The following is a 23,287-nucleotide window of genomic DNA, read 5'->3' on the forward strand; positions in this document are numbered from 1 at the left end:
AAAAATAAACCTCAAAGATAATTATTTTTAAGAATAAGTATGTTGAGGAACTCTATTGAAGAACTTATGATGTAGCACAGAATATAAGAATATAAGAATATAACCTAAGGAAAACTTTCCTAAAATACTATTAGAAGTTGGAATGAATTCCTTAGGACAAGTCAAACTATGGTACCCAACATCTAAACTTCCAGAACAGGTCAAAAGGTATTATCAACTATCTTCCACTCCCAAATTTCTCTGCCACATTGAGGACTGTTTGAGAGAAGCAAGACACCTTGGATGTATTGAGAGAAATTTGAAAGTACTCGCTTTCACGGAAGTCATAAGAGAGAGGATCTCTTTTGTATTATTTAGGATCATCCTTGATGCATTCACTCTAAAACATAATAAAGCCAAATATCTTCCTCGATGTTAAATCTTTACAAAACTGAAATCCTGAAAGAATCCATTCGCTTTTCCAGTTAGATTGGGCATGATTCTTAATTGGTACTAAAACATCTAATATGTGTATGAAGTTCCATCCCACAGCACCTGCCATTCAGAGTGGAATCAGACTAGCGGTTGGGAATAACAACTCCAGAATTTCAGATCAGGCCCGTAATTGGTGTAGGAGAGGCTTTGGGCGGGGCATCTCGATAGGGAGGAGACGTCATTAGAAACCTGTGGGGCCAGTCTACAGCTGTCACTACTCGAGTTAAGCTTTATAATATTTGAGTGTTCGAAGTTCTGGAGCGTAAGCAGCATTCTCAGTACGTACTAGTTTCACTTGGCATTTGAATGAAATAGGTAAACCAATGGCGTTTCGTCCTCCTAGACTGCCGAAAAATCAAGTAGTCCCAGGGTTTTAATGAGAAGGAAAGTAGGACGGCGTCAGGGATTGGGAGCTACAAGGCACGCACTGGGTTGAAGCCAGAGAAAAAGTCGGAAGATAGAGCTGCGCCTGTAATTGCTTTCGAAGCCGCAGCCACTCGAGTGCCGGACTTGTAAGTACTCTGCGCCTCCCATCCTCGGACTGAAGTCGGAGAACTCTCCCAGCTAGGCGACGAGATCCTGCACAACTACCTTCTTTTGCTCTCCCCACCAGACTAAGGGACAGAACAACTGCCACCCTTCCTCTGCCTACCAGATGGGGGGGCAAAAGCAGTAGCTGACCAGCACCGCCTCCTTCCGACCCGGGAGGTGGGGATCTCCCCACCCCGCCCCGCCGGGTCCAGCCAAATTCAACATTAATTTTCTCCTCCCGCTGCTCCTATATTCCCTACACCCCCACCTCCTTCCCCTATCCCTCCTCCTTACAAACAGGGGAGGAGATAAGGGGAGTCCAGGTCGTCATGACAGAGCTGAAGGCAAAGGAACCCCAGGCTCCCCACGTGGCGGGCGCCGCGCCCTCCTCCACACTGCTCGGAGCGCCTCTGCTGGGACTCCGGGACGCTGGCCCTTTCCAGAAGAGTCAGACCTCGAACTCCTCGCCTGTAGTCTCAGCTATACCTATCTCTCTGGACCCGTTGCTCTTCCCTAGGCCTTGCCAGGGACAAGACCCGGACCCGAAGACACAGGACCAGCAGCCGCTGTCAGACGTGGAGGGGGCGTATCCCAGAGTTGAAGCCACAAGCAGTGCAGGAGCTGGCAGCTCTAGACCCCCAGAAAAGGACAGAGGGCTGCTGCACAGTGTCTTGGACACGCTACTGGAGCCTTCAGCTTCCGGGCAGACCCACGCCAGCTCTCCTGCCTGTGAGGCCGCCAGCCCTTGGTGCCTGTTTGGCTCTGAGCTTCCTGAAGACCCCCGGGTTGCCCCCACCACCCAGGGGGGGTTGTCTTCGCTCATGAGCCGGCCAGAGGGCAAGGCTAGCGACAGCTCCGGAACGGCAACTGCCCACAAAGTGCTGCCCAGGGGTCTGTCACCGCCCCGACAGCTGCTGCCCCTGACCTCTGGGAGCCACCATTGGTCTGGGGCCTCAGTGAAACCAGCTCCGCAGCCTGCTGTGGTAGACGTAGAGCAGGACGATGGCTTGGAGTCCGAAGGCTCCGTGGGTCCACTTCTGAAAGGCAAATCCCGGCCTCTGGGAGGCACGGCAGCTGGAGGAGGAGCTGCAGCCACCGCTCCTGGGGTGGCCGCAGGAAGCGTCACCCTGGTCCCCAAAGAAGATTCCCGTTTCTTGGCGCCCAAGGTCGCCCTGGAGGAGCAGGACGCGCCAGCGGCGCCCGGGTGCTCCCCGCTGGCCACCACGATGATGGATTTTATCCACGTGCCCATTCTGCCCCTCAACTCGGCCTTCCTGGCCGCCCGCACCCGTCAACTGCTGGAAGGGGAGAATTATGACGGCGGGGCCGCGGTTGTCAGCGCCTTTGCCCCGCCGCGGGGCTCACCCTCGGCTTCTTCCACCCAGGTCGCTGCTGGCGACTTCTCCGACTGTGCGTACCTGCCCGACGCCGAGCCCAAGGATGATGCGTTCCCGCTCTACGGCGACTTCCAGCCGCCAGCCCTGAAGATCAAGGAGGAGGAGGAAGGCACCGAAGCCGCTGCCCGCTCCCCGCGGCCGTACCTGGTGGCGGGTCCCAACCCCGCAGTCTTTCCAGATTTGCAGCTAGCGCTGCCTCCGCTCCCTCCGCGAGCGCCGTCGTCCAGACCCGGGGAGGCAGCGGGGGCGTCCGCCGCACCCGCCAGTGCCACAGTCTCGTCCACGTCCTCGTCTGGGTCGACCCTGGAGTGCATCCTGTACAAAGCGGAGGGCGCGCCGCCCCAGCAAGGCCCGTTTGCTCCGCCGCCTTGCAAGGCGCCGGGCGCAGGCGCCTGCATGCTGCCGCGGGACGGTGCCGCCACCTCAGCTTCTGTTGCTTCCGCCGGGGCGGCCCCTGCGCTCTACCCGCAGCTCAGTCTCAACGGGCTCCCGCAGCTCGGCTACCAGGCCGCAGTGCTCAAAGAGGGCCTGCCGCAGGTCTACCAGCCCTATCTCAACTACCTGAGGTGAGGGTCCCGGGCGGGGCGCGGAGTGCCGTAAGCATCCCGCGAGTAGCAGCCCGGCGCCTTCGTCGCCGCTCGCTCCAGGTCCCAGGGCCCTGCTCACCCAAGTGGCCGCAAGGGGGTGGGTGGCCGGGGCGGGGCACAAGGGTAGTTTGGTTTCCTTTTTCTTCCCTCCTCTCCTCACTATTTTGGGGACACAAGGGGGGGCGCATAATATGCCGTTTTTGGAGCGTGCCTCCTCGAAAATATCTTCTGAATTTTACAAATCTGCGAGATTTCGAGGCGAGATCAACCCTAATTTAAAATGTGCAGCGTCACTATAGGTGCGCAGTAATCCAGTGGAGCCGGGGAGGGGGGGGGGAGGGGATGCGGCGAGTTGGGGGCTTTACAAAATGGTTCTTTTCTTTGAAGGATGTTTACTGGGAATGTCTTTAGTAGAGACTTTAAGGCACAGTTCCTGCGGGAGGGGTGGTACTTAATGTATGGTAGCTAGCCAGAACCGAAAGCAGAACCTGACGGGTTTTGGACCTTCAATGGCTGTATTATCATACAAATTTCAAGACTCCAGTTATGTGTAATATAGTTACATTATGGATTTAAACATCAATCTCTCCAGTGCACTGTATTCTAATATTGTTTCGGATTCGCTACAACTTTTTCCACACAGGTTTTCAAAAACATTTCAATTTACATACCGAACGAGTGGGATTTTAAAATCCCATAATGTTCGGTTTAGACTCTTCTGTGTTGTGAAAGGTAAAACAGTGTCAGTATATTGAACAATTCTTTAAAATGGCAAACACATACTCGTTTAAGTAAACAGCCATTACGGGGTGTTTTAAAAACTGAAAACAAAAGCAGTGTTGAGTACGATTGAACTAAAACAAAAACACGTTTACTGTTACGATGTGTACAGGAAGGGCATAACATTTCATTTTCAAAGAATAAGTTGATTATTCTATACAAGGAGTTTTGTAGAAAGAATTAAAAAAAAACAATGGACCTTAGCTTTTCTGAACATTAAATTATATATTATTCTTTTAAGTTGGTGCTGCTGATGAATGACTAATAATTTACAAATGCGATGGATCCTGTAACGGTACACCTAGTTTGCATGCCTTTCAAGGGTGTGTATACATATGGTGCTCTATTAAATCCTCTTTCACTCTGTCAATTTTCTTAAGAAAACTTTAGTATTAGACAGTGGTGCACCCAAAAATAAGTGGAGTACTTTGTTTTGCATTTCAAGGCCCGATTCAGATGCCAGCCAGAGCCCACAGTACAGCTTCGAGTCCTTACCTCAGAAGATTTGCTTAATCTGTGGGGATGAAGCATCAGGCTGTCATTATGGCGTCCTCACCTGTGGGAGCTGTAAGGTCTTCTTTAAAAGGGCAATGGAAGGTAGGCTCTTTATTTTTGGTTTAATTGTAGACCAAGATTTATTAGATTGTAAATCTGATATTTTTTATATTTTAATTGTCCCTTCTAAGAAATGGTGATATTTCCATATAATTTAAAATATATGACTGTGTTTTAACAGTATGTTTTTATTTATAATACTCAAAATTGAATGTGGTTTGAACATTCCATACTCTTGACTAACGCTTTCGATATTAGACTCAAGTTATACTAATCTTGGGGACAGTGCTGCTATTGTTCATTACCCATTTAGCTTTAAAGAAATAGCTTGGATGTAATTGTATTTTCATATTTCTATTATATATTATATGAAATATGTACTAAGCTTAAAATTTTGATCAAAAGAAAAATGGTAAAAATCATCAAAATTATGTATATGTACTATGTGTATTTGTATATATATATAATGCAGTTACAAATTTTCTACATGATTTTGTCTTTTCTCTACATGCATATTTATTAATACTTATATAATGGTAATTCTAAACAAATTTTTAAAAATTCTCATTTTGTTTGGCATATCTTTATAAATAAGTATATAAGGGGATAGGAGTAAACAGTTTAAAGCAAAAGAAAATTGTGGACATCGAAGTAACAATTTCTGTTACTTTGCAACAAGACTTTCATGTTTTTAAAATTGTCTAAATTACATATTTATCTAATGATTTTGGATTGACCTACATAATGTATTTTGGATTTGAGCTCTAATAGAAAATATTTTAAAATTTCTCTATCAACACTAAATTCTAAGCAAATACATTTCTATTTGAAGATAAAAATACACTTAAAGATCATTTCACATTTAAATTCTAACAATCAGTATATATTATAAGGAGCCGAAATGAGTTTAAAGTTCCCTCTGGAGTGCTGAGATCACACCTAGACAAGGAACCAAAGATCTGAATGCTTGCTTTTTTGCTTCCTGTTTGTGAGTTTTCTGATTTCAAGAGTTTTCTACTTATAAATAGGAAAGGAGGAAATGGGAAATTTTTACCTTAAGGGAACTTTCAAAGGAGTTTGATATGTATATTTAATATGCACCAAGAGAATAAAATCTAAAAGGCATTTTAAATTCACTATTTTTGTAGATGCCTAACAGATGATTCTTTACAACTATTAAGCCTTTTTTGATAAAAATGATTCCCAACTATTTATTAGTAGTATTTGTAATAATTCTACTTAAATTAATTCTTCTTAAAGAATATTTGCTTTGTATATATCTAGAATATGATTTTTTTTTCCACAAAAGATGAATGTATTTAACTGTTACTGAACATACGTATTCAGCTTCAGGGGGTTTTAACTGCATTTTAAATTAATTGAAGCACTGTGTGAAAAGAGGCTACACGAGAAAATGGACACAACTGAGAGTGGCCTTAAGTTTCCTTTGGACATTATTTAGTCATAGTTACAAGTTGAATTTCTTTGTATGAATGAGTTGATTCTCCAGTGCATAATTGGAGTTACTACTCTCATCGGACTTTGGTTAATTTCTTGAATGCTTCTTTCAACATTAATATGATTTCCTTCATTCTTACTGTCTCCGTAGAGTAGTCTAATTTTGTAAGTGAATGACTCCCATAGAATCCCCTGAAGACCAGTTTTTTCTAGCCCAGCTCCATCTCTTTATAGATAAGCAGGTCCCAAAGACATAAATTTCAGTTTCCAAGGATCGTACAACTAGCTAGTAACTAATTGTTGGTTACCATAGGTTAGATACTCTTTCATTGCAATGCTTATAAATCAGAGATGGTGTGCACAAGAAGGTATATGACAAATGTTACTTAATTTTCAGAAGTTACTTCAGAATGTGCATATAGAACCAAAAGCACCCTAACTTAAATACAAATTCTTTTATAATATTATAATAGCATCTAAAACCACATAAAATGTCTTTCCAGATTTACTCTTAGAAAGCATTTGTTGAACAACTATTATTGACATGGTCCTCTTTTAGTCCTGAGTAGTAAAAATGAAGCACCTTTATTTGGCAATGTTTATGAAAAAAAACTCAAGGTATATGTTTATAAATCATTCACGAAACTAGAACAAGATTACAAAACTATATGAGTAAGTTCATTCAGCAGTTATTTTATACCTCTTATATTTAGATCTGTGCTTTAGATATTCTTCCCCTGACTTCACCTCTCCCTGCCTTACTTATAAAATGAAGATAACAGTAGCTACTCCTCAGTGTTGTTATGAAGATTAAATGGGTATATACATGCAAAGTATTGAAATAAATGTCTAGGATATTGTCAGTTTCAATTGGACTACAGCTTCTGTAGTCAAGAAGTTTATAATAGAGTTTAAGAGGTAACATATATGCATGTAAGTCCTTTTTGCATGTAAAATAGAGATTGACTAAATGCGCAGATAAGCAAATCTGTAAAATGGTTAAGATTTGTGTGGTTTGTGAGTTGGTGTGTTTGGTCAGGGGGAAGTTAGTTGTAGGATGGAATGTACATGTTGTATAATGATGGGAGAAGATTTAATGGAAAATATGAACTTCACTTGATTATTAAAGGACAAGTAAGATTATTGATCTCTGGACATTGAGTAGTGCTTTTAAGTGTATATGTTCAAAGAGGAGTAAAGAGATTAAGATTAGACTAAGACTTGAAGAGTTATATGAGGAAATCATTAAAATTAAAGGATGGGAAGTTTAAGTGCTGGTGTTTAGATGAATTTGGAGAAAATCAGTGGTTTAAGGCAAGATAATAGAAGTTTCTGGGAATTTTCATAAGTAAAAAGATGAGTAAAAGGATTTAATAATTGTAGAGGTATAGCCAATGTGAAATCTTAAAGTAGGGCTGTGTGATCAGCTAGTTCAAGGTAGACTATGTGTGGATGCCAGTATGTCCAGAAGTTGAAAGTCAGTGGTCAAAAAATAGATATTGTTACCAGGAATAATAATAACAGCATTTTAGAGCGCTTTCTATGCAGCAGTGACTATTTAAGTGTTTTATGGGTGTTTTAATTCATTTAATCCTTATAATATACATATTATTTATTATTTTTAGTTTCCAAAAAGGTAACTAAAACCCAAAGGTGTTAAATTGCCTTAATCACAATTAGGAAGTGGTAGACTCAGGATTCAAACCCAAGTAGTGTGACTCCAGAATCCGTGCTCTCTACCAACTACACTACATTTCTCTTAATAGGAAATTCTGTTTAAATTTCAAAGAAAAACAATAGAGCATTGTAAGAAAAAATGTGAGCCAAATGATAAAACATCTAGGAAGGTAAAAGTGGAAGTAAAGGAGATTGCAAGATGAAGGGTGATTAAAAGTGTGTGATATAAATGGATGGATGATACTAATTTCACCAAGAACCAGTTTCCCTACCTCTCTTCCAAGTTGGGAGCGAGAGACAATAAAGCCTGTAAAGAAGTCACCCGGGAAAACTGGGTTTCTCTTGGTATAAGACAGAAGAGAGAAGAGGCAGGGAAAAAAAATCACTTAGGAAGTGGATACACAGGGATCGGAAGAGATGACCTCTCTTACCCTAAGAAAATGAATTAGCCAAAAGCAATTGGTTGAATAGCTCATTGCATTCCTTTACTAAAGGTTGGAATGGACCAGAAAGTTGTCGGGAATTGCTCTAATACCTTTCAAGGAGATGAAGTCATAATGACCCACCAGTTCTATAAATGCAGGTCTGTGATTTTGTATTAAGAAGGAAAAGATAATTTCTCATTGGCTTACCTCTGTATGTACTGTGACTAACTCAGTGTTAGGAATACATTAGATATTCAGTAAATTTTGTTCTAAATGAACCAGTCATCATAACTGATGATGCCAACCTCTTATTCTTTGGATACTTTTTACTGTGACAGTATTTGTAGTGAATAAATTTGATGTAATATGGGTAAACAAATATTGTAATACAGTAAAATATTATTTAGAAGACACTAGTTATGTAGGTAATGATGGATTTTTAATTGTACTACATTATTAGCCTCATTTTTATGCTAGTTATATTGAGGTATAATTGACAAATAAAATTGTAAGATATTTAAAGTGTACAATATGATGATTTAATATATATGGTGAAAAGATTCTCCCTGTCAAGTTAAGGAACACTTCCATCCCCTCACATATATATTTTTTTCTTTTTGGCAAGAACATTTAAGTTATACTCTCTTAGCAAATTTTGATTATATAATACAATGTTCTCAACTAGTCACCATGTTACACATTACATCCTCAGACTTTATTCATCTTTAACGTTTGTATGCTTTTACCAACCTCTCCCTACTTCCATTTCCCAGCCCCTGGCAACCATTTTTCTACTCTTTCTATGAATTTGATTTTTTTATTCCATGTGTAAATGATACCATGTGGCATTTGTCTTTCTCTCTCTGGTTATTTCATGCATAATGTCCTCAAGATTTAACTATTTATTTTGTTCATGTATTAATAACCAAATATTTATTGAGCACCTGCCATATGCCAGGCACTATGCTAGGTGCTAGCTGAAAAAATAGTAAAACAGGGCAGACCTGGGTCGCTGCAGCCCTCGTGGTTTGTACTGTAGTGGAGGCAGGAAACATTCTACCAATTAGCATTTATATAATGAATTATAGATGTACTGAGTTGAATAGTTTAAGCAATATCTGGAAAACTAGAGAATTGACCCCTCTGTCAGAAGCTGGGGATGATGGAAAATGCCTTTTAGATTTGGAGAGACACCATCAGACCACAGAGGAAACTGAACAGAAATGAAATATTTTTATAACTAATGCATTTCTTTCGAAAGTTGAATATAATTGGTATCAGAGACTAAAAATGAAACTGATTTGGTGATACATTCTCTCTGCTGTGGCTTTCAAAAGAGAAATAACACTCAAATTCATTTAAAGATTTTATTATTTTTAAGAGAAAAATCAAGAGGGAGGACATAGATTTTCCATATACTTCTTCCCCTGGCATAGCCTCCCTTATTACTGACATCATCCACTAGAGAGGAACATTTGGTACAATTGATGAACCTACATAGACATATCATAATCACCCCAAATCCATAGTTTGCAGTAGGGTTTGCTTTTGATATTGTACCTGTGGGTTTGGATAAATGTACCATAAAATATGTCCATAATTATGGTATCATACAGAGTAGTTTCACTGCCCTAAAAATTCTATGTTCCATTTATTCATTCTCTGCCCCCTTATCCTTGGAAACCACTGATCTTTTTATTGTCTCTATAGTTTTGCCTTTTCCAGAATGCCATACAGTTTCACTTACTGATATGCATGTGTTTCCTCCATGTCTTTTCATGGCTTGATATCTCATTTCCTTTTAGTGCTGAATAATATTCCATTGTCTAGATGTAGCACAGTTTATCCATTCACCTGCTGAAGGGTATTTTGGTTGCTTCCAAGTTTGGGAAATTATGAAGAAAACTATTGTAATGATCCATGAGTAGGTTTTTGTATGGACATATGTTTTTTATTTCTTTGGGTAAATACCAAGGAGTGCAATTGCTACATTGTATGGATGTTTAGTTTTATAAGAGACCTCCAAACTGTCTTCTAAAATGGCTATGCTATTTTGCATTCCCATCATCAATGAATAAAAATTCTTGCTGCTCTCCATCTTTGCTAGCATTTGGTATTGTCTATGTTCTGGATTTTAGCCATTCTAATAGGTGTATAGTGGTATCTCATTGTTTTAATTTGCATTTCCCTGATGACATATGATATGTAGCATGTTTTCATATGCTTATTTGTCATCCATGTATCTTTGGTGAGATGCCTTTTAAGGTTCTTGGCTTGTTTTTTAATCAGCTTATTTTCTTATTGTTGAGCCTCAACAGCTCTTGTATATTTTGGATAATAGTTCTTTATTAGATGTGTCTTTTGCAGATATTTCCTCCTACTCTGTCTTTTTACTCTATTGGAAATATCTTTTGCATAGCAGAAAATTTTATTTTTAATGAAATCCAGTTTCTCAGTTCTTTCTTTTATGGATCATGACTTTAATGTTGTATCTAAAGAGTCATTACCAAATTCAAGGTCATATGGATTTGCTCCTATGTTATCTTTTAGGACTTTTATAATTTTGTGTTTTACATTTAGGTCCGTGATCTGTTTTGAATTAATTTTTATGAAGAGTGTAAGGTCTGTGTCTAATTTAACTTTTTTTCCATGTAGATGCTCAGTTGTTCCACACTATTTGTTGAAGAGATAGTTTTGTTCCACTGCAACCCCTTTATTATTATGTCAGATATCAGTTGACTATATTTATTTGGGTCTATTTCTAGGTTTTCTGTTCTGTTACATTGATCTATTTGTCTGTTCTTTCACCAATACCACTTTTCACCACTGTTTTGATTACTGTATATTTATAGTAAGTCTTGAAGTCAGGTAGTGTCAATCCTCCAACTTCAATAATGTGTTGATAGTCTGTCTGGGTCTTTGACCTCTGCTTATTAACTATAAATCAGTTTGTCAGTAACCATGAAGTAATTTTCTGGGGTTTTAGTGAGATTGCATTGAATGTGTAGATCATAGCGGGAAGACCTTACATCTTGACAATATTGAATCTTCCTATCCATGAACGTTCCATTTATTTACTTCTTTTATTTAATTTGAGTTTTGCGATTTTCCTCCTATAGGTCTTGTACATATTTGGTTACATTTATGTTGAGTACTTCATTTTTGGGTGCTAATGTAAATGACATTGTGTTTTAAATTTCAAATGCCACTTGTTCATTGCTAGATTTAAGAAAATGACATTTATATATTAGCCTTGCATCCTGCCACTTTCCTATAGGTGCTTATTAGTTCTAGGAGTTGTTTTGTCAGGTTTTTTACAAATTTATTTTCCACATAATAAGATCATGTCACCTGCAAACAAAGACAGTTTTATTTCTTTCTTCCTAATGAGTATACCTTTTATTTCCTCTTTTTGTCTTATTGCATTTAGTAGGACTTCCACTACAGTGTTGAAGATGAGTGGTGAGAGGAGATACCCTTGTTTTGTTCCTAGTCTAATGGGAAAGCTTCTAGTTTCTTACTAGTAAGTAGGACATCATTTGTAGGGTTTTTTGTAGATATTTTTTATAAAGTTGAGGACATTCACTTCTATTGCTATTTCATGAATGAGTGCTGGATCTTTTCAAGTGCTTTTTCTGCATCTATTGATATGATCATGTGATATTGTCTTTTTAGTTTGTTGATGTGATAGAATACATTAATTTTCAAATGTTGAACCATTCTTACATACCTAGGATAAATCCCATTTAGTCGTGTTGTAGACTTCTTATTAAATTTTTTTAATTCAGTTTGCTAAGGTTTTTCTTGAGGATTTTTGCATCTATGTTCATGAGAGATATCAGTCTGTAGTTTTCTGGTACTGTCTTTGGTTTTATATTAGCATAATACTTGCTCATAGATTGAGTTAGGAAGCATTCCCTCATTTTCTAAGAGATAGTGGTGAATTGGGATAATCTCTTCCTTAAATGTTTGGCAGAATTTATCAGTGAACTCCTTTGGGCATGGTGCTTCCTATTTTGGAAAGTTATTAATTGCTGATTCAATTTCATTAATAGATATAGGCCTGTTCAGATTGTCTATTTCTTTTTGTGTGAGTTTTGGCAGATTGTGTATCTCAAGACATTGGTCCATTTCATTTAGGTTCCTTTCATTTAGATTTGTGGGCATAGAGTTGTTCATAGTATTCCTTTATTATCTTTTTAATGTATATAGGATCTATAGTGATATCCCCCTCTTTCATTTTTGATATTAGTAATTTGTGTTCTCTCTTCTTAATTAGGTTTGTTAGAGGCTTATACTGATTTTATTGATCTTTTCAAAGAACTAGCTTTGGTTGTTTTTTTCTTTACTGATTTGCTGTTTCTAGTTTCATTGATTTCTGACCTAATTTTTATTATTTCTTTTTTTTTCTTTAAATGGCTTACTTTGCTCTTCTTCTAGTTTGCTAAGGAGAAAGCTTTGATGATTGTAAATTTTGGATCTTCTTTTCTAAAATATCTAGTTAATGCTATAAATTTCCCTATAAGCACTGCTTTTGCTATATGTATGCCACAGATTTTGGTAATTTGTGCTTTCATTTTTACTTCAGAATACTTTTAAATTGCTCAAGATTTTTTTTTGTTTGAATCATGTGATAATTAAAAGTATGTTGTAAAATCTACATGTGTTTTTTAATTTTCAGGTGTGTTCTGTTGAAGGCTTAATCCCATTGTGGTCTAAGAGCAGACAGTTTATAATTTCTATTTTTCTATTCTTCAGATTTGTTAAGGTGTGTTTTATCTTGACGAATGTTCCTAGTGAGCTTGAGAATGTGCATTCTGCTGCTGCTGAATGAAATAGTCTATAGATGTCAATTATAACCAGTTGAATGATGTTGTTGAGTTTAACTGGGTCCTCATTAATTTTTTTTCTGGTAGATCTGTCCATTTCTGTTAGAGAGGTGTTGAGTTGTCCAACTATAGTAGTGGATTCATCTCTTTCTCTTTGTAGTTCTATCAGCTTTTGCCATACAAAAAATTAATGCTCAACTGGTAGATGCATGCACATTAATTAATGATTGTTATGTCTTCTTGGAAAATCAACTCCTTTATCATTATGTTATATACCTCTTTACATCCAATAAGTTTCCTTGTTTTGAAGTCTACTCTAATTATACGTTCAAATTTTCATTGGCCAACTCATGAATTATTTTCCCTGTCTTTAGAGCTCTATAGTGCTTTCTCTATATTTTGTAGTCCATAAAATTATCCAACAGTCGCTTCCACCATAATTTCTTTGATTAAAATTTGGGCTCTTGGGGTACTAGGTGGCTCAATTGGTTAAGTGTAGGACTCTTGATTTCAGCTCAGGTCATGATCTCCCTGTTCATGATATCCAGCTTCTTATTGTGCTTTGTGCTGACAGTGCAGAGCATGCTTAGGATTCTCTCTCTCTCTCTCTCTCTCTCTCTCCCTCTCCCTCTCCCTTTCAACCTCTCTCTCTTCCATTCATGTGCGTGCATGTTCTCTCTCTTTTAAAATAAATAAAATGAATAAACTTAAAGTGTTGTTTTTAATTGGGGCTCTTGAGAAGGTAATTTACCAATAATCTTATTTAATTTTCTCTCTGGTGCAGTCTACCCTGTGACAGTTTTTCTGTTATCTTAAAAATAAACATGTAGTAATGCAATGGATTGGGCTTTTTTTTTTTTTTTTGTAAGAGAAAGAGAGCATGTGCATGTGCAAATGGGGAGGGGTGGAGGCAGGGGGTGGGGAGAGAGAAAGAGAGAAAGAAGGAGAGAGAATCCCAAGTAGGCTCCACGCTCGGTGCAGAGCCCAAATGTGGGGCTTGATCCTGCAAGAATCTGAAGGCAAGGCATTGGTATTAAGACCTACCTGTTAATGCTAACAGCTAGTGCTTCTGCTTCAGCCTTTGAGATATACCTTAATTAGTCAAGTAACACAATAATACATTCTCCTTTAAAAAGGTAAAGTATTACCAGTAAGGCTTAAGTCCTCTTTGATCAATACTTCTAATGCCCTTCCCTACCATTATTCCCTACCTCTATCTTAGTTTTTAATGTGTGTATGATATGTTCATATATAAATGATATCCTATATATAATTTGTGTATTATCCTTCATCATGTTTTCATGCAACAGTGACTTGAAGCTCCGTATATTTATTTATAGTCCTAGCTTGTTCTTTTAACTATTGTATAATAGTTCATAGTATAAAAATCCTTTTATTAAGGCATCACTATCACACCGTTACTTGAGTAAACTTTTTTGTGTCTTCTTGAGTACATGCCTTGTTACTCTTTCTAGAACATAATTATTTTGATACAGCTCTAAATGAACTATATGATTAGCTTCCTTCATGCTGCTAAAGTGGTTTAAGCCATTAATTTTTTTACATACTATATTTAAAAGTTGCTTATGCTAGAACTAGAAAGATGAAAGTGTACATAGTCCCTATCTTTGACATGTACAAAGCCAGAAAGAAGAAGAAAAACAAAACAAAAAAAACCTTCTGTACAATTAGTGAACACGAGAATAATACTTTGACTTGAATTATGCCATGGTGACACACCATAGTATTCAATTAGACAAATTGAGAAGAATTGCATTTTGTTCCGCTAACATATCCTGATGTTGTGTAAGAGGCTTATTCATTTATACTTAACTACGCTTGAGCATCATGTAATCCTTCTAAGAGTCTATCAGGTGGAGACATCACAGATGAGTAGCTCACTACAAGGTATAAGGGTCAAGATTCAAACCCAGGACATCTGACTCCAACTTCTGTGTTTGTGTGCCTCTCTGCTATTTCTCCACAATGTTTTGTATTTGAATAAATATTAATTACTTTATAATTTTTCAGAAAAAAACATGATCTCTTCCAGAGGATTGGTTTTCAAATTGTGCTCCTTAACTCGGTCCCATTCCTTTTTCAAACTAGAACAACTCTGCTTTTGTCTGTTTATTTGCTTTATTCTTCCACTTAAGATTTTATTTGAACAAAGGATTTTTTGCCAACTTTTTCTTTTACATACCATTTCATCATGACAGGAAACCCTTAGGCCTCGAACAAATGTTTATTCAGGTACTTGAATGAATCCTAAACGGTTCCTTGACTTTATTTGCTGATGCCTTTTTTGACATCTCTGCAAAGGTAGGGTGAATGTTTGGTCAAGATTTCAAATCCAACTATTTAGTATTTGAACAGAATATCAACGTTATCATCTGAAAATCACATATGAGTTATAGAGCTCTGTCTTTATCAGCAAAACAAAGTAACTCCAGGGAATCTTTTATCAATCACTTTTTTAAAGGACAGATTGAAATAATTGATACTTAAGACAGTGACTCTAATGATTTACTTCCCTGGATTTTTAAACTTTATCTTCATTTAGAATATTCGAAAGCCACATACTCTATAGATCTTCCATATCTGCCTAATTTGTATAAGGGTAGATAAACACAATATCCTTCTTATTGCTGAATGACCCTCATATAATAAACTACATAGTGCATGATTCACATAATTTATCAGCCTATTGTGTTTTCCTTTTTATGTTAACTCCTACAAAGTAAAGAAGTAAATTTTCATGCTCAATTTTTTTAATGTAATAAACTTAGGTGTTTGGTTCTCTACTGCTGCTACAGCCTTTCGTGTTATGTACTTTATATAAAATTTTAATAAATTATAATGTTTTTGAAGCATAATACTCAATCGTATCATTTCTTCAGAAAAAAGTAATTTCAATGTTATTTTCTCTTCTGTGATAAAGTGATTTATGAGATTGAATAAACAAGTGGTAAGTATGGACCAAGACTGAATTCCTTTGAAAATGTCTTAAGAGCAATCACTCCAGAAAAGCACATGAAAATGTTATATATAACTATAAGGTATTCTGGGATCCTGGACCATGTCCCATGCTTTAGCTAAGTTGTACTTGTGCTCATTCCATTCTTTCTGTTTAGAACAGCCATTATTACAACTCTTTATGTTAAAATCATGTATTCTCAACAGTCCATCTAACATGCTCCGTTCCCCACAAAAACATTATTATTTTTTTTTGGTCTCCCTAATTAATATGATTTTTTTTACCCTCAAGATCCAAACCACATTTAGTTTATTACCTATGTTGTATTTATGGTTATCTCCCTGATGGAATTTAAAACTCCATGAATTTAGACATTATAGCTTATTTATCTTCTGTAATCTTCTACAGAACCCAACATGGTAGTAAATGTACAGGAATGACAAATAACAATAATTGTTTCCTAAATATTTATTGTAATTTTCAGGGCTGCTACATTGCAAAACTACAGCAGCATCATGTTCAGTATAATCAATAAGTTTATTTCTTAATACATGTCCAGAATCTCTAAGCTAAAATCTTTTGGGCTAGATATGTTTCAGAATTCAGAATTGTATAGATTTTTAAAAAATTATCTAGAACAAAACTTCATAATGAAACACATTAATATTTATGCAGCAAAATGTATGAATGAAGCCTATAAAATGTGAGTTTGGGCCAGATTCAGCTGCCAAATGAAGTCAGGTCAAATAAAGTACCATTGACAAATAACTACAGCAAAACTTTTGTTAGCATGTCTTTGTATATTGAAATTGTGAATGAGTAATTGTGATGAGCACTGGTGTTGTATATAAGCGATGAATTTACTCCTGAAGCCAAGAGCACACTGTATACACTGTATGTTAGCTATGTTGACAACAAATTGTATTTTTAAAAAAAGATGTTTAGCAGAAGGACACTTCATCTGCCTTTTCAAGCAGAAAGTGATGTTAGAAAAGCAATGTAACTCCCTTTTGCAAGACATCCCTTTGTGATGTAAAGAGCATTTTGAAAAACAGTTATGTGCAGATAATTGTTGTTATTTGATTTTGTTGTGCAGGCATTATAAATAATTACAAGTAAAAAATTTTACAACTACATACTTAAACACTTGGAAATAGAATTTTCTAACTTAAAAAATCTAGAGGGTTTCAATGGGTAGGTTCTGAATATGTTTAATAATAAGAGTGGTATTTATGTAACATTTATTACATGCTGGGAACTTGGCTCTATGTATTACATGAGCACAAAAAAGTTAAATCACTTGCACAGGTAAATAGCAAATAGAGCAGAGATGGAACCCAGTGAACTTTCTCTCTTATCCATTATATCTTATCCATTATCTATTGTCTCTTTGTCCTAATTATTTGTAATGAAAACTGATTTACTTCAGGGAGGGCAGAAATTTTCTAGCTGAATTTCAGAGGAAAATAAACTTTGCATAATTAATAGGTGGGATTGAAAAAATGAGTATAATCACTAAATATTCAGTCCTGCAAATAGTCCCATTCACTGTCCATGTCTTCTGGATGGCTACCTTCCACCTTCCTCTTAGCCTTCCAACACTCCCACCTTCACTTTCAACTGATGATGTTGCTTCATAATTTTCTGAAAAAACTTTCTGAAAATGCTACTACCACATATACTCATGTAGCATCTAACCTATAATCAACTTTTCCTCTTGTTACTAAAGATCTGCATTGCTCGTCAAGACCAGCCTTCTCCCTTTGTGTACCAGGTTCAGTCTCCTGCTGTTGACCCAAGAGCAGCCTCCCAAAAGCTTTCCCCCTCTCTGCTTAAATCATAATTTCCCCCTTTCTGGTATATCAGCATGTAAACTTGCTATTATTTCTCCCATATTAAAGCCAAAATATTTCTGTTGGCTTTATTCTTCTGTCTACTATTTCTCTATTCCTTTTGCAGCTAAACTCCTCCAATGAATTTTCTTCCCCCATTCTCTCGTAAACCTAATCCAGCCAGTCTTTTGTCTCAGCCAATCACTCCACCAAAATTTCTCTTGTCAAGGTTACCAGATGGCAAAAATCTGATGGGTAATTCTCAGTCCCATCTTACTTGATCTATCAGTAGCATTTGACAGTTGATTGCTCCAGCTTCCTGAAAATACTTTTTTTTTCCTCTTGACTTTCAGGACACAACACTCTCTTGATTTTTTCCCCTCTTGGTTCCTCTTCAGTCTCCTCTTCTTTAGCTTTTAACTTTAGAGGGCCCAGTGCTCAGTATTTTGACACCTTAGATATTCTGTTTATATATTTCCTTGGATATGTAATCTAGTCTCATGATTTTAGAAAACCATCCTGATCTCTCTCAAATTTCTATCTCTAGCCCAGACCTCTCCCCTGAATTCTATATTTCTCCCCTGAATTCCAGACTTATATATCTAACTGCTGACTTGAGATCTTCATAGATAACTACTGAATATCTCAAACTAACAAGTCCAAAAGTTAGCTCCTATTCTACTGCATTTCAATACCTATTCAGCTGTTTCTTATGCATAATGAAGTACTGCTTTACTCATAGGGGAGCCAGAGTCTTTAAACTGGGAGGTGACATGGTCAGCTGTGTTTTTGAGAAGCTTTGATTTAAAACAGTAAATAAGATGGACAGAAGATGATGCTAGGGAGCCAGTTTTAAGATTATTTAAAATATTATTTGATCTAGATTACGGGCCTTTGGTCCTTTGCTGAGAAGCTACTTTTAACTCCTGAAAACAGTGAAGTTAAATTGTAGGAAGCATATACTAGGCAGTTGCCCCTACTAAGAATGCTCCCTTTTCCAGAGAGAATTCTAAAAATTGTGACAGCATAGGGAGGGAGGATGGAGACTCTGTTTTTTGTGTTTTTATTATATACCAGGTACCATGGTAGACACATGGTGCTCTATTCATTATATCATTTAATTCTCAGGAGTTGCTGGAGAAGTTATTACCATTCTCTTTCTGCAAGTGTAAGAATTGACAGGGAGAGAAGGTAACTTGCCTAAGGTCACACAGCCAGTTAGTGGTGGAGTTGGTAATCAAACCCAGTTCTTCCAGACTCCAAAGACTAAACTACTTTTATTATACCATACCATTTAGCACTGTGTTTGAAATAAAACATGGTAGGACCTGGGAAGATGGAGGTGTAGGAGGATGCTGGGCTCACATCGTCCTGATCACTTAGATTCCACCCATATCTGCCTAAATAACCCAGAAAAACACCTTAAGACTAGCAGAACGGACTCTCCAGAGCCAAGTGTAGACAAGAGGCCCACGGAAGAGGGTAGAAAGGGCAGAGAGGTGGTGCGCACTACACAGAATTGCGGGAGGGAGCCAGGGTGGTGGAGGGGCAGCCTACAGGGCAAGGCAGAGCCTCCAAAGTCTGGTTTGCAAAAGCGGAGGAGCCGGACTCCATGAGTTCTGACAGCCAGCAGGACTTAACATCTGGAATGTTAAAAGTCAACAGCTCTGCTCTTGGAGAGCTGGGAGGGCTAAAGGATACCAGGAAGGAGGGTTGTTGAGCCCTGGAAGACAGAGCTGAGCTCGGTGGGGGAACAAGGTGCTGGGAAGCACCATCTCCCTCTCCCATCCCCCAGCTGAAATTCCAAAGGGAAACAGTACCTGTCACCGAACTTGCTTGCACTGTGCAAACACCCAACACTGTGTTTCTGTGGATCCATCCCTCCAACAGGCTTCCCTCCCTCCCGGTGCTGCAGGGCCCCTTCCCCAGGGGACCACCATCAGCAAAGCTAGCTAAGCCTGCCCCTCCCGCCCACCTTACAGATCCACCCTGGCTAATACATCCTTGGCCAGATCCCATCTAAGCAGCACCATAAGCCTGGCAGTGTGCAAGTAGCCCAGACAGGGGCCACATCTCTCCACAGTGATTCCTGTCCCTGGGAAAGGGGAAGGTAAGGTACACCCAGTCTGACTGTGGCTCCAGTGGTGAGCTGGGGACAGACAACAGGTCTCATTGCAGCCCCATCCACAAACACAAATTACTCTGGACAGCACAGGGGAAGTGCCTTGCACTTTGGAGCTACTGCAGAGACTAGCCAAAATGATGAAACAGAAGAATTATCCTCAAAAGAAATTCCAGGAGGTAGCGACAGCTAACGAATTGATCAAAAACTATTTCAGCAATATAACAGAACAAGAATTTAGAATAATAGTCATAAAATTAAATGCTGAGCTTGAAAAAAGCATAGAGGACAGAAGAGAATCTATTGCTACAGACATCAAGGGACTAAGAAATAGTCATGAGGAGGAGCTAAAATATGCTATAAATGAGGTGCAAAATAAAACGGAGGTGGCCATAGCACAGATTGAAGAGGCACAGGAGAGAATACGTGAATTAGAAGATAAAATTATGGAAAAAGAGGAAGCTGAGAAAAAGATAAAAAATATCCAGGAGTATGAGGGGAGAATTAGAGAACTAAGTGATGCAATCAAACGGAACAATATCTGTATCATAGGAATTCCAGAAGAAGGAGAAGAAGAAGAAGAGAGAGAAAGGGGCTGAAGGTGTACTTGAACAAATCATAGCTGAGAAATTCCCTGATCTGGGGAAGGAAGAAGGCATTGAAATTCAAGAGGCACAGAGAACTCCCTTCAGACATAACTTGAATCAATCTTCTGCACAACATATAGTGAAACTGGCAAAATACAAGGATAAAGAGAGAATTCTGAAAGCAGCAAGGGATAAATGGGCCTTAACATACAAAGGTAGACACATAAGGGTAGTAGCAGACCTATCTACTGAAACGTGGCAGGCCAGAAAGGAATGGCAGGAAATCTTCAATGTGATGAACAGAGAAAATATGCAGCTGAGAATCCTTTATCCAGCAAGTCTGTCATTCAGAATAGAAGGAGAAATAAAGGTTTTCCCAAATAAACAAAAACTGAAGGAATTAATCACCACTAAACCAGCCCTACGAGAGATCCTAAGGGGGATTCTGTGCATGAAATGTTGCAAGGACCACAAAGTACCAGAGACATCCTACAAGCATGAAACCTACAGACATCACAATGACTCTAAACCCATATCTTTCAATAATAACACTGAATGTAATGGACTAAATGCTCTAACCAAAAGACACAGAGTATCAAAATGGATAAAAAACAGGACCCATCTATTTGCTGTCTACAAGAGACTCATTTTAGCCCTGAGGACACCTTCAGATTGAAAGTGAGGAGATGGAGAACTATCTATCATGCTACTGGAAGTCAAAAGAAAGCTGGAGTAGCCATACTTATATCAGACACACTAGACTTTAATTAAAGGTTGTAACAAGAGATAATAGATGAATTAAAGGTTCTAACAAGAGAATAATGACAGGGTCTATCCATCAGAAAGAGCTAACAATTATAAATGTCTATGCAATGAATACGGGAGCCCCCAAATATATAAAACAATCAAAACATAAGCAACCTTATTGATAAGAATGTGGTAATTGCAGGGGAGTTTAATACCCCACTTACAACAATGGATAGATCATCTAGACACAGGATCAATAAAGAAACAAGGGCCCTGAATGATACATTTGATCAGATGGACTTGACAGATCTATTTAGAACTCTGCATCCCAAAGCAACAGAATATACTTTCTTCCCGAGTGCACATGGAACATTCTCCAAGATAGATCACATACTGGATCACAACACAGCCCTTAATAAGTATAAAAGAATTGAGATCATACCATGCACACTTTCATATCACAATGCTATGAAACTTGAAATCAACCACAGGAAAAAGTCTGGAAAACCTCAAAAGCATGGAGATGAAAGAACACCTTACTAAAGAATGAATGCATCAACCAAGCAATTAGAGATGAAATTAAAAACTATATGGGAACAAATGAAAATGAAAATACAACAATCCAAATGCTTTGGGATGCAGTGAAGGGAGTCCTGAGAGGAAAATACATTGCAATCCAGGCGTATCTCAAGGAACAAGAAAAACCCCAAATACAAAATCTAACAGCACACCTAAAGGAACTAGAAGCAGAAAGCATAGCAGAAAGCACAGCACCCCAAACCCAGCAGAAGAAGAGAAATAATAAAGATCAGAGCAGAAGTAAACAGTATACAATCTAAAAAAACTGTAGAGCAGATCATTGAAACCAAGAGTTGGTTTCTTGAAAAAATAAACAAAATTGATAAACCTCTGACCAGGCTTCTCAAAAAGAAAAGGGAGAGGACCAAAATAGATAAAATCATGAATGAAAATGGAATTATTACAACCAATACTTCCAAATTACAAGCAATTATCAGGGAATACTATGAAAAATTCTATGCCAACAAACTGGACTACCTGGAAGAAATGGAAAAATTCCTAAGCACCCACACACTTCCAAAACTCAGGAAGAAATAGAAAACTTGAACAGGCCCATAATCAACAAAGAAATGGAATCAGTTATCAAACATCTCCCAACAAATAAGAGGCCAGGACCACATAGCTTCCCTGGGGAATTCTGCCAGATATTTAAAGCAGAGATAATACCTATCCTTCTCAAGCTATTCCAAAAAATAGAAAGGGAAGGAAAACTTCCAGACTCATTCTATGAAGCCAGCATTACTTTGATTCCCATACCAGACAGAGACCCTTAAAAAAAAGATGAACTATAGGCCAATATCTCTGATGAATATGGATGCAAAAATTCTCAACAAGATACTAACAAATCGAATTCAACAGCATATAAAAAGAATTATTCACCATGATCAAGTGGGATTCATTCCTGGGCTGCAGGGCTGGTTCAATGTCCACAAATCAACGAATGTGATACATCACATTAATAAAAGAAAAGATAAGAACCATATGATCCTGTCAATTGATGCAGAAAAAGCATTTGACAAAATTCAGCATCCTTTCTTAATAAAAACCCTTGAGAGGGTCAGGATAGAAGGAACACACTTAAACATCATAAAAGCCATTTATAAACACCCCCACAGCTAACATCATCCTCAATGGCGAAAAACTGAGAGCTTTCCCTCCTGAGATCTGGAACATGACAGGGATGTCCACTCTCACCGCTGTTGTTTAACATAGTGTTGGAAGTGCTAGCATCAGCAATCAGACAACAAAAGGAAATCAAAGACATCAAAATTGGCAAAGATGAAGTTAAGCTTTCACTTTTTGCAGATGACATGATAGTATACATGAAAAACACGATAGACTCCACCAAATCTGTTAGAACTGATACATGAATTCAGCAGAGTCACAGGATACAAAATTAATGTACAGAAATCAGTTGCATTCTTATACACTAATAATGAAGCAACAGAAAGACAGATAAAGAAACGGATCCCATTCACAATTGCACCAAGAACCATAAAATACCTAGGAATAAACGTAACCAAAGATGTAAAAGATCTGTATGCTGAAAACTACAGAAAGCTTATGAGTGAAATTGAAAAAAATGGAAAGTAATGGAAAAACATTCCAGGCTCATGGATTAGAAGAATAAATATGGTTAAAATGTCAATACTACCCAAAGCAATCTACACATTCAATGCAATCACAATCAAAATTGCACCAGCATTCTTCTCGAAGCTGGAACAAGCAAT

General features: G+C 38.1%; 1 protein-coding gene across 2 annotated transcripts in view; it reads left to right on the forward strand.

Moving 5' to 3' along the window:
* The first annotated feature begins 1,334 nt into the window (after positions 1–1,334).
* PGR (progesterone receptor) overlaps positions 1,335–23,287 on the forward strand; it is a 110,109-nt gene continuing 88,156 nt past the window's right edge. For both annotated transcript variants that reach the window (XM_030333283.1, XM_030333284.1), the window contains exons 1-2: positions 1,335–2,968; positions 4,215–4,366. In XM_030333283.1, coding sequence (XP_030189143.1) covers positions 1,335–2,968; positions 4,215–4,366 — 1,786 coding nt within the window. The remainder of the gene's footprint in view (positions 2,969–4,214; positions 4,367–23,287) is intronic.

Source organism: Lynx canadensis, chromosome D1, assembly GCF_007474595.2.
Source record: "Lynx canadensis isolate LIC74 chromosome D1, mLynCan4.pri.v2, whole genome shotgun sequence".
Taxonomy (NCBI): domain Eukaryota; kingdom Metazoa; phylum Chordata; class Mammalia; order Carnivora; family Felidae; genus Lynx; species Lynx canadensis.